The sequence below is a fragment of the Oncorhynchus mykiss genome, chromosome 30 (assembly GCF_057628025.1).
Source record: "Oncorhynchus mykiss isolate SJ-2025 chromosome 30, ASM5762802v1, whole genome shotgun sequence".
In the NCBI taxonomy this organism is placed as follows: Eukaryota; Metazoa; Chordata; class Actinopteri; order Salmoniformes; family Salmonidae; genus Oncorhynchus; species Oncorhynchus mykiss.
In genome coordinates this window covers 6,357,501-6,370,000 of record NC_143051.1, presented here as the reverse complement: position 1 = coordinate 6,370,000, position 12,500 = coordinate 6,357,501, and the positions used below count along the sequence as shown (strand labels likewise).

The window sequence follows — 12,500 nt, the reverse complement described above, 5'->3', positions numbered from 1 at the left end:
GTAGCTGTGGGCCAGCAGCAGCAGGAGGGAGAGTGGAGTTTCTACCTATTCTATATCTATGCTCCAGTACCTATGGGCCAGCAGCAGCAGGAGCGAGAGTGGAGTTTCTACCTATTCTATATCTATGCTGCAGTAGCTGTGGGCCAGCAGCAGCAGGAGGGACAGTGGAGTTTCTACCTATTCTATATCTATGCTCCAGTACCTATGGGCCAGCAGCAGCAGGAGCGAGAGTGGAGTTTCTACCTATTCTATATCTATGCTGCAGTAGCTGTGGGCCAGCAGCAGCAGGAGGGACAGTGGAGTTTCTACCTATTCTATATCTATGCTCCAGTACCTATGGGCCAGCAGCAGCAGGAGCGAGAGTGGAGTTTCTACCTATTCTATATCTATGCTGCAGTAGCTGTGGGCCAGCAGCAGCAGGAGGGACAGTGGAGTTTCTACCTATTCTATATCTATGCTGCAGTAGCTGTGGGCCAGCAGCAGCAGGAGGGACAGTGGAGTTTCTACCTATTCTATATCTATGCTGCAGTAGCTGTGGGCCAGCAGCAGCAGGAGGGACAGTGGAGTTTCTACCTATTCTATATCTATGCTCCAGTACCTATGGGCCAGCAGCAGCAGGAGCGAGAGTGGAGTTTCTACCTATTCTATATCTATGCTGCAGTAGCTGTGGGCCAGCAGCAGCAGGAGGGACAGTGGAGTTTCTACCTATTCTATATCTATGCTGCAGTAGCTGTGGGCCAGCAGCAGCAGGAGGGACAGTGGAGTTTCTACCTATTCTATATCTATGCTCCAGTAGCTGTGGGCCAGCAGCAGCAGGAGGGACAGTGGAGTTTCTACCTATTCTATATCTATGCTGCAGTAGCTGTGGGCCAGCAGCAGCAGGAGGGACAGTGGAGTTTCTACCCAGGCCGTCTCAGATTAAACACATCCGTATCGTATTTATAGGAGCTGTTGAATAGTTAATGATTCAGAGGGAAGGGATTGGTCCCCACGGAACAGGCTGAGCCATTACCCTGACAGAGCTACATGCATCTATACCGTGGTCTGGGTTCAATAGCATGTGAATGGACACCATAGTGAGGGATATGATTAGGACAGAGACACAGGAATGCACACAATGCAATCTATGAATCACACATGGGTACTACATTGTGACTGCATTTAGACACAGCCATTATACATTATAAAGGTTATAAGGCAGTTATAAGGAGCCACAAACGCTCATTAAAACGTGTAGTGTGGGAGCATTATAAAACCCAGATTTGAAAGCCAGTTGGTAACGTTGAAAAACGCATCACGCGTGAACAGCTGACTGAATACTAATGTTAATGGTAGGACTCGACAAGTGTACGTAGTTCTGTCCTTGATACTAATTAATGTTCTGTATTATGTGTCATGTTTAATGTGGAGCCCCAGGAAGAGTAGCTACTGCTTCTGGAACAGCTAATGGGGATACTAATTAATGTTCTGTATTGTGTTTCATGTGTTTTGTGAGGACTCCAGGAAGAGTAGCTGCTGATTCTGGAACAGCTAATGGGGATACTAATTAATGTTCTGTATTGTGTTTCATGTGTTTTGTGAGGACTCCAGGAAGAGTAGCTACTGCTTCTGGAACAGCTAATGGGGATACTAATTGATGTTCTGTATTGTGTTTCATGTGTTTTGTGAGGACTCCAGGAAGAGTAGCTACTGCTTCTGGAACAGCTAATGGGGATACTAATTGATGTTCTGTATTGTGTTTCATGTGTTTTGTGAGGACTCCTGGAAGAGTAGCTACTGCTTCTGGAACAGCTAATGGGGATACTAATTGATGTTCTGTATTGTGTTTCATGTGTTTTGTGAGGACTCCAGGAAGAGTAGCTACTGCTTCTGGAACAGCTAATGGGGATACTAATTGATGTTCTGTATTGTGTTTCATGTGTTTTGTGAGGACTCCAGGAAGAGTAGCTACTGCTTCTGGAACAGCTAATGGGGATACTAATTGATGTTCTGTATTGTGTTTCATGTGTTTTGTGAGGACTCCTGGAAGAGTAGCTACTGCTTCTGGAACAGCTAATGGGGATACTAATTAATGTTCTGTATTGTGTTTCATGTGTTTTGTGAGGACTCCTGGAAGAGTAGCTGCTGCTTCTGGAACAGCTAAAGGAAATCCTAATAAAATACTAAGTAGAGTTCTTCTGGGAGTTATGCCACGTATTCCAAACTGTGTCAGATATGTACGTGTCCTGTCCTGGAGAATTCTCCGGGAGTGTGGTGTGATAAGAGATACAGTTGAAGTCGGTAGTTTACATACACTTAGGTTGGAGTCATTAAAACTCGTTTATCAACCACTCCACAAATTTCTTGTTAACAAACGATAGTTTGGTAAGTTGGTTAGGACATCTACTTTGTGCATGACACAAGTCATTTTTCCAACAATTGTTTGCAGACAGATTATTTCACTTATAATTCACTGTATCACAATTCCAGTGGGTCAGAAGTTAACATACACTACATTGACTGTGCCTTTAAACAGTTTGGATTTTCTTTTTAAATGATGTCATGGTTTTAGAAGCTTCTGATAGGCTAATTGATATCATTTGAGTCAATAGGAGGTGTACCTGTGGATGTATTTCAAGGCCTACCTTCAAACTCAGAGCCTCTTTGCTTGACATCATGGGAAATCGAATAGAAATCAGCCAAGACCTCAGAAAAAACAATTGTAGACCTCCACAAGTCTGGTTCATCCTTGGGAACAATTTCCAAACACCTGAAGGTACCACGTTCATCTGTACAAACAATAGTACGCAAGTCTAAACCCCATGGTACCACGCAGCCGTAACACTGCTCAGGAAGTAGACGCGTTCTGTCTCCTAGAGATGAACGCACTTTGGTACGAAAGGTGCAAATCAATCCCAGAACAACAGCAATGGACCTTGTGAAGATGCTGGAGGAAACAGGTACAAAATTATCTATATACACAGTAAAATGAGCAAGGAAGAAGCCACTGCTCCAAAACCACCATAAAAATGCCAGACTACGGTTTGCAACTGCACATGGGGACAAAGATTGCACTTTTTGGAGAGATGTCCTCTGGTCCGTTGAAACAAAAATAGAACTGTTTGGTGCACTTCACAAAATAGATGGCGTCATGAGAAATGAAAATTATGTGGATATATTGAAGTAACATCTCAAGACATCAGTTAGGAAGTTAAAGCTTGGTCGCAAATGGGTCTTTCAAATGGACAATGACCCCAAGCATACTTCCAAAGTTGTGCCAAAATGGCTTAAGGACAACAAAGTCAAGGTATTGGAGTGGCCATCACAAAGCCCTGACCTCAATCCTATAGAAGATGTTTGTGCAGAACTAAAAAAGTGTGTGCGAGCAACGAGGCCTACAAACCTGACTCAGTTACACCAGCTCTGTCAGGAGGAATGGGCCAAAATTCACCCAACTTATTGTGGGAAGCTTATGGAAGGCTACCTGAAATATTTGAAGGCAATGCCACCAAATACTAATTGAGTGTATGCAAACTTCTGACCCACTGGGAATGTGATGAAAGAAATAAAAGCTGAACTAAATCATTATCTCTACTATTATTCTGACATTTCACATTCTGAAAATAAAGTGATGATCCTAACTCAATTCAAATAAAATAAATGTTATTTGTCACATACACATGGTTAGCAGATGTTAATGCGAGTGTAGCGAAATGCGTGTGCTTCTAGTTCCGACAATGCAGTAATAACCAATGAGTAATCTAACCTAACAATTCCACAACTACTACCTTATACACACAAGTGTAAAGGGATAAAGAATAGGTACATAAAGATATATGAATGAGTGATGTTACAGAACGGCATAGGCAAGATGCAGTAGATGGTATCGTGTACAGTATATACATATGAGATGAGTAATGTAGGGTATGTAAACATAAAAGTGGCATAGTTTAAAGTGGCTAGTGATACATGTATTACATAAAGATGGCAAGATGCAGTAGAAGGTATAGAGTACAGTATATACATATGACATGAGTAATGTAGGGTATGTAAACATTATATTAAGTGGCATTGTTTAAAGTGGATAGTGATACATTTTTTACATCAATAACTGACCTAAAACAGGGTATTTTTACTCAGATTAAATGTCAGGAATTGTGAAAAACTGAGTTTAAATGTATTTGGCAAAAGGTTATATAAACTTCTGACTTCAATTGTCCGTTCCTGGAGTATTCAGCGGGAGTGTGAGGTGATAGGTTCTCAAAAATTAACACATCCACAACAGAGCAGTATGTTATTTTTTAAGGTGTCCACAGGTTTGCACATATACTGGCAATAACTGGGGACACGGGCTGGGTACCCTGTGAGGTGAGACGGAAGGCCTGTATGACAGTAACTGGGGACACAGGCTGGGTACCCTGTGAGGTGAGATGGAAGGCCTGTATGACAATAACTGGGGACACGGGCTGGGTACCCTGTGAGGTGAGACGGAAGGCCTGTATGACAGTAACTGGGGACACGGGCTGGGTACCCTGTGAGGTGAGATGGAAGGCCTGTATGACAATAACTGGGGACACAGGCTGGGTACCCTGTGAGGTGAGATGGAAGGCCTGTATGACAATAACTGGGGACACGGGCTGGGTACCCTGTGAGGTGAGATGGAAGGCCTGTATGACAATAACTGGGGACACGGGCTGGGTACCCTGTGAGGTGAGACGGAAGGCCTGTATGACAGTAACTGGGGACACGGGCTGGGTACCCTGTGAGGTGAGATGGAAGGCCTGTATGACAATAACTGGGGACACGGGCTGGGTACCCTGTGAGGTGAGACGGAAGGCCTGTATGACAGTAACTGGGGACACGGGCTGGGTACCCTGTGAGGTGAGACGGAAGGCCTGTATGACAGTAACTGGGGACACGGGCTGGGTACCCTGTGAGGTGAGACGGAAGGCCTGTATGGTGAGACTTTGGAATAGACTGTTGGATATGCCAATTGCCCGAATTTCTAGCAACGTTTTTCAATTGTGTCTCTCCATAGGGGCCGCCTGGGCAACTGAAATGTCTAACCTTTACCAACAGCCTGACTGGGAACAGTCTGACTGGGAACAGTCTGACTGGGAACAGCCTGACTGGGAACAGCCTGACTGGGAACAGTCAGTTCCCTGACTGGGAACAGCCTGAACAGCCTGACTGGGAACAGCCTGACTGGGAACAGTCAGTTCCCTGACTGGGAACAGCCTGAACAGCCTGACTGGGAACAGCCTGACTGGGAACAGTTGTACGAAACCAAATAACGTAAAACATAGACTCTACTAAACAACAACTGATGTTGCAATATGAAAATAAATTTGTGGAGGAGATTAATCATAAACCCAAATTGAGAACAGGTCAGATCAGGGATATTGCCTCTGCGTATAGAATCAGGTCAGATCAGGGATATTGTCTCTGAGTATTGAAACAGGTCAGATCAGGGATATTGTCTCTGCGTATTGAAACAGGTCAGATCAGGGATATTGCCTCTGAGTATTGAAACAGGTCAGATCAGGGATATTGCCTCTGCGTATTGAAACAGGTCAGATCAGGGATATTGCCTCTGAGTATTGAAACAGGTCAGATCAGGGATATTGTCTCTGCATATTGAAACAGGTCAGATCAGGGATATTGTCTCTGCGTATTGAAACAGGTCAGATCAGGGATATTGTCTCTGCGTATTGAAACAGGTCAGATCAGGGATAGTGCCTCTGCGTATTGAAACAGGTCAGATCAGGGATAGTGCCTCTGCGTATTGAAACAGGTCAGATCAGGGATATTGCCTCTGAGTATTGAAACAGGTCAGATCAGGGATATTGTCTCTGCGTATTGAAACAGGTCAGATCAGGTATATTGTCTCTGCGTATTGAAACAGGTCAGATCAGGGATATTGTCTCTGCGTGCTGAAACAGGTCAGATCGGGGATATTGCCTCTGCGTATTAAAACAGGTCAGATCAGGGATATTGCCTCTGAGTATTGAAACAGGTCAGATCAGGGATATTGTCTCTGCGTATTGAAACAGGTCAGATCAGGTATATTGTCTCTGCGTATTGAAACAGGTCAGATCAGGGATATTGTCTCTGCGTATTGAAACAGGTCAGATCAGGGATATTGCCTCTGAGTATTGAAACAGGTCAGATCAGGGATATTGTCTCTGCGTATTGAAACAGGTCAGATCAGGTATATTGCCTCTGCGTATTGAAACAGGTCAGATCAGGGATATTGTCTCTGCGTATAGAAACAGGTCAGATCAGGGATATTGTCTCTGCGTATTGAAACAGGTCAGATCAGGGATATTGCCTCTGCGTATTGAAACAGGTCAGATCAGGGATCCAAAGCACCCACATTACCAAAGCACCCACATTACATATGAAACAACAGATTAAAACAGTGAACTATGTTTGTACTGAAGGAGCTAATGATAAAACGGTACATGATATAACATCCCTACGCCACCACATATCCAAAACACAACATGTTCAATACAACAATATCACAATGTGTGCGTAAGCAAGTGTGTGTATATATATATATATATACAGTACCAGGCAACATTTTTGGACAGACCTACTCATTCAAAGGTTTTTCTTTATTTTACTATTTTCTACGTTGTAGAATAACGGTGAAGACATCAAAACTGTGAAATAACACATATGGAATCATTCCAGGTGACTAGCTCATGAAGCTGGTTGAGAGAATGCCCAGAGTGAGCAAAGCTGTCATCAAGGCAAAGGGTGGCTGCTTTGAAGAATCTCAAATATAAAATATATTTTGATTTAGTAAATACTTGTCTGGTTACTACATGACTCAAGATGTGTTATTTCATAGTTATAGTGGATATAATTATTGCTTGGATAACCTTATTTTGTATTATGCACTGATTTACATGTTTTTTTACATATATATATATATCTATATATACACAGTATATACATTATATACATATATATTTAAATATTCCGTATTGATGTATTAAATGTTAATATATATATATATATATATATATATATATAGTATGTATATATATATATATATATATAGTATGTATACATATATATATACATATATATTTGTAATATTATGTATGGATACTTTGTCACTGTTTATGCGATGCGCACTGCACAAAACACCAGAATAATTATCACAGTGAATTATTGTCATGTTTGTTTAATGTGTTTATTAATGAATTAATCCCATAAGGGATGGGTGACCAAGTGGCGATTTGTCACAAAAATAAAACGTAATGAATTAATTTGTTCGGTACTAATGTAATGTACATTATTATGTGTCTATGTAGAGAATGCCCTGCGTAGCCTGTTGGAGGCGCTGACGAGCCCTCCCTACGCTCCCATGCAGCACCTGGAGAGAGAACAGGCCCTGGCCAAACAGTTCGCTGAGATACTCCACTTTACCCTCAGCTTCGACGAACTAAAGGTGAGAAGGAGGAGAAAAGGAATGAGGAAGGGAATGAGGTACCATTTATGTATCCATAGTCTGTCCAGGAAAGATGGGGGTTGCTTTCGTTGGGTGGTATCCAGAACATACCGTCATACCGTTTCTGAACCATACCGGAGTACTTGGTGTTACCCAATGTGCATACAAGGGGTGCCATTTACATTTGTATTTATTTTTGGGGGGGGCGCACAGATTTTTTTGGGCAACAGAGATCTTGCTCCAATAGGGGACTGAATGCATCTGCTGTAACCATGAAGCTTGATCTTGACATCTAGCCACTGAGCTAGCAGGTTAGCGAACCAAATGCATAGCTGCAGACTTGAGCTGGATGTCATTTATTTGATACAGAGCCTTTGGAAAGTATTCAGACCACTTGACTTTTTCCACATTTTGTTACATTACAAACTTATTCTAAAATTGATTAATAATAAACAGTTTTTTTCCCCCTCATCAATCTACACACAATACCCCATAATGACATCACAATACCCCATAATGACATCACAATACCCCATAATGACGTCACAATACCCCATAATGACGTCACAATACCCCATAATGACAAAGGAAAAACAGATTTTTTTTGTGAAAAAAATAAAAATACACTGGTTTACTTAAGTATTCAGACCCCTTACTCAGTACTTTGTTGAAGCACCTTTGGCGGCGATTACAGCCTTGAATCTTCTTGAGTATGATGCTACAAGCTTGGCACCCCTGTATTTGGGGAGTTTCTCCCATTCTTCTCTGCAGTTCCTCTCAAGATCTGTCAAGTTGGATGGGGAGCATTGCTGCACAGACATTTTCAGGTCTCTCCAGAGTTGTTCGATTGGGTTCAAGTCCAGACTCTGGCTGGGTCACACAAGGAGACTTGTCCCGAAGCCACTCCTGCATTGTCTTGGCTGTGTGCTAAGGGTTGTTTTCCCGTTGGAAGGTGAACCTTCAACCCAGTCTGAGGTCGTGAGCGCTCTGGAGTAGGCTTTCATTAAGGATCTTTCTGTACTTTGTTCCGTTCTCCCAGTGCTGCAGAGATGGTTGTGCTTCTGGAAGGTTCTCTCATCTCCACAGAGGAACTCTGGAGCTCTGTCAGAGTGACCATCGGGTTCTTGGTCACCTCCTTGACCAAGGCCCTTCTCCCCCGACTGCTCAGTTTGGCCGGGCGGCCAGGTCTAGGAAGAATCTTGGTGGTTCCAAACTTCTTCCATTCAAGAATGATGGAGGCCACTGTGTTCTTGGGGACCTTCGATGCTGCAGAAATGTTTTGGTACCCTTCCTCAGATCTGTGCATCGACACAATCCTGTCTCTGAGGTCTACGGACAATTCCTTCAACCTCGTGTCTTGGTTTTTGCTCTGACATGCACTGTCAACTGTAGGGACCTTATATAGACAGGTGTGTGCCTTTCCAAATCACGTTCAATCAATATAATTTACCAATTGTAGTTACTGTATAAGCGGTGGAGTAGCGCACACTGACTTACACCCCCCCCCCCCCAAAGTGTTTTCACTGCACTGATTATAGCTACTGTTTAACTTACCCCCCCCCTCCCCCCCTCTCTCTCTCTAGATGACAAACCCAGCCATTCAGAATGACTTCAGCTACTACAGGAGAACCATCAGTAGAAACAGGCTGAACAACCAGCAGGTAAGATCATCAGTAGAAACAGGCTGAACAACCAGCAGGTAAGATCATCAGTAGAAACAGGCTGAACAACCAGCAGGTAAGATCATCAGTAGAAACAGGCTGAACAACCAGCAGGTAAGACCATGTCGGCCTGTGCTACATTGGTTCCGTAACCTGGATCGCTTGGCTAAACTGTCAGACAGTTGCTATGGTAACAGTGCTCATTACCAACTGTTAACAAAAAAAAGCCACTGGTCATCACATTGTACTGTTTTGATCTCTTTGTGTAGATGTTGAATGAATTGAACTAACACTCACACTTGATTATTATTCAACCTTCCTAACTCTGACTTTTCTGATGGCTGCTTTATTAAAGAAAATGTTGCTTACTATGACTGTGATATGTGGTTGTCCCACCTAGCTATCTGTAGATGAATGTACTGACTATGACTGGTCCACCTAGCTATCTGTAGATGAATGTACTGACTATGACTGGTCCACCTAGCTATCTGTAGATGAATGTACTGACTATGACTGGTCCACCTAGCTATCTGTAGATGAATGTACTGACTATGACTGGTCCACCTAGCTATCTGTAGATGAATGTACTGACTATGACTGGTCCACCTAGCTATCTGTAGATGAATGTACTGACTATGACTGGTCCACCTAGCTATCTGTAGATGAATGTACTGACTATGACTGGTCCACCTAGCTATCTGTAGATGAATGTACTGACTATGACTGGTCCACCTAGCTATCTGTAGATGAATGTACTGACTATGACTGGTCCACCTAGCTATCTGTAGATGAATGTACTGACTATGACTGGTCCACCTAGCTATCTGTAGATGAATGTACTGACTATGACTGGTCCACCTAGCTATCTGTAGATGAATGTACTGACTATGACTGGTCCACCTAGCTATCTGTAGATGAATGTACTGACTATGACTGGTCCACCTAGCTATCTGTAGATGAATGTACTGACTATGACTGTGATATGTGGTTGTCCCACCTAGCTATCTTAAGATGAATGTAAGTCGCTCTGGATAATAACGTCTGATAAATGACAGAAATGTAAATGTGAAATGTAATTGCAGGCAGGAAGAGCATCCGACGATGTCCCGTTAGATGACGTGCAGATACACAACAATTAAAGAGGAATCGTGTGCCAAATATTTAAATGTTTTCGTGTTCCAACCATCTCTCTCTGCTGCAGTTGGAGGCGGAGAACGAGGTGAACAACGAGATGGCCAATCGGATGTCTCTGTTCTACGCCGAGGCCACACCCATGCTGAAGACCCTGAGTAATGCCACCACCAAGTTTGTGTCAGAGGTCAGTCAGAGGTCATGACCCCTGTCCCCTAGTTTGAGTCCCTTCCTCCGTCCCTCCCCTCCCTCTAGCTCTTAACTAGCTTCAGCTCCTTCCCCCTAAATTAAGAACCTACCTCAAGCCTCTAATAACTACTACCCCAAGTTACCCTATACTAGCCTCACTGCACCCCAAGTCACAAATCAAAAATATATTTTATATTTGAGATTCTTCAAAGTAGCCACCCTTCACCTTGATGACAGCTTTTCACACTCTTGACGACATCCAGCGGCCCATTGTCGTGCCATTTATCCGCCGCCATCACCTTTCAGCATCATAATGTACTGCTTCCTGTCGCAAGGATCTGAACACAATTCCTGGAAGCTGAAAATGTCCCAGTTCTTCCATGGCCTGCATATTCACCAGACATATCAGCCATTGAGCATGTTTGGGATGCTCTGGATCGATGTGTACTACAGTGTGTTCCAGTTTCCCGCCAATATCCAGCAACTTCACACAGCCATTGAGCATGTTTGGGATGATCTGGATTGATGTGTACTACAGTGTGTTCCAGTTTCCTGCCAATATCCAGCAACTTCACACATCCATTGAGCATGTTTGGGATGCTCTGGATCGATGTGTACTGCAGTGTGTTCCATTTTCCCGCCAATATCCAGCAACTTCACACAGCCATTGTAGAGGAGTGACACAACATTCCACAGGCCTCGATCTTCCTGATCAACTCTATGTGAAGGAGATGTGTCCCACTGCATGAGGTGAATGGTGGTTACACCAGATACTGACTGGTTTTCTTCTCCACGCCCCTCCATTGTTTTTTAAGGTATATGTGACCAAATCAAGTCAAATCACATTTTATTGTTCACATACACATGATTAGCAGATGTTGTTGCGAGCGTAGCGAAATGTTTGTGCTTCTAGTTCTGACAGTGCAGCAATATCTAACATGTAATCTAAAAATTCCGCAACAACTACCTAATACACACAAATCTAAGTAGAGGAATGGACTCAGAATATATACATATAAATATATGGATGAGCAATGACAGAGCGGCATAGGCAAGATGCAATAGATTGTATAAAATACAGTACAGATGAGATGAGTAATGCAAGATATGTAAACATTATTAAAGTGGTATTATTAAAGTGACTAGTGTTCCATTTATTAAAGTGGTCAATTATTTCCCGTCTCTATGTAGGCAGCAGCCTCTCTGTGTTAGTGATGGCTGTTTAATATAGGTCTCCTGTAGCCTAGTGGTTAGAGCGTTGGGTCAGTAACTGAAAGGTTGCTAGATTGAATCCCTGAATTGACAAGGTAAAGATCTGTTGTTCTGCCCCTGAACAAGGCAGTTAACCCTCTCTTCCCCGGTAGGCCATCATTGTAAGTAATAATTTGTTCTTAAAACTTGTTAGGGATAGCCACCTTTTTTAAAATGTTCAACTATAATGTGTTTATAAATCAGAATGAAATAACAGTTGGACTGATCCTACAGCGTTCTTAGACTCAACAACACTGAAGCAATTATCAGTAGACAAAAAATAAACACAACAAATGTATATTAGACAATGGTAACATAAAGATTGTACAATTGTTTTCAATTTTCAGTCTAAAATGACATATCCAAATCTAACTGCCTGTAGCTCAGGCCCTGAAGCAAGGATATGCATAGTCTTAGTACCATTTGAAAGGAAACTCTTTGAAGTTTGTGGAAAGGTGAATTGAATGTAGGAGGGTCCCAGCTCTAGCCATCACTCTGGGTGTAATTCCGATGGTGTCCACAAGATGGCAGCAGTGTATGTGCAAAGTTTCAGACGGATAACTCGAAGTATGAGCGAACTACATGACATTTAGTGTGAAGTCACCCATGGAGATTTGGGCAAAACGTGAAGAAGAAATTCACATTACATTTTTCTTCAAGAATATCGTCAAATCTGTAATATTTTGACTATTAGTAGCCATATTATTAGATCAACATTTGTAAAACAACCAGTTTTCATAACTTCATAACTCTCCATATTCTTATAATTTTTGTCCAAAAGGACAAGGGTTGCTGTCGCACGAGGTTAGCAGTGACACTTTGTG

General features: G+C 42.6%; 1 protein-coding gene across 5 annotated transcripts in view; it reads left to right on the top strand.

The window, feature by feature from the left end:
• The window catches only part of LOC110487846 (CYFIP-related Rac1 interactor A), a 75,783-nt gene that overhangs the window by 57,551 nt on the left and 5,732 nt on the right, over nt 1–12,500 (top strand). For all 5 annotated transcript variants that reach the window (XM_090228546.1, XM_090228547.1, XM_090228545.1 and 2 more), the window contains 3 exons: nt 7,308–7,444; nt 9,028–9,105; nt 10,307–10,423. In XM_090228546.1, coding sequence (XP_090084672.1) covers nt 7,308–7,444; nt 9,028–9,105; nt 10,307–10,423 — 332 coding nt within the window. The remainder of the gene's footprint in view (nt 1–7,307; nt 7,445–9,027; nt 9,106–10,306; nt 10,424–12,500) is intronic.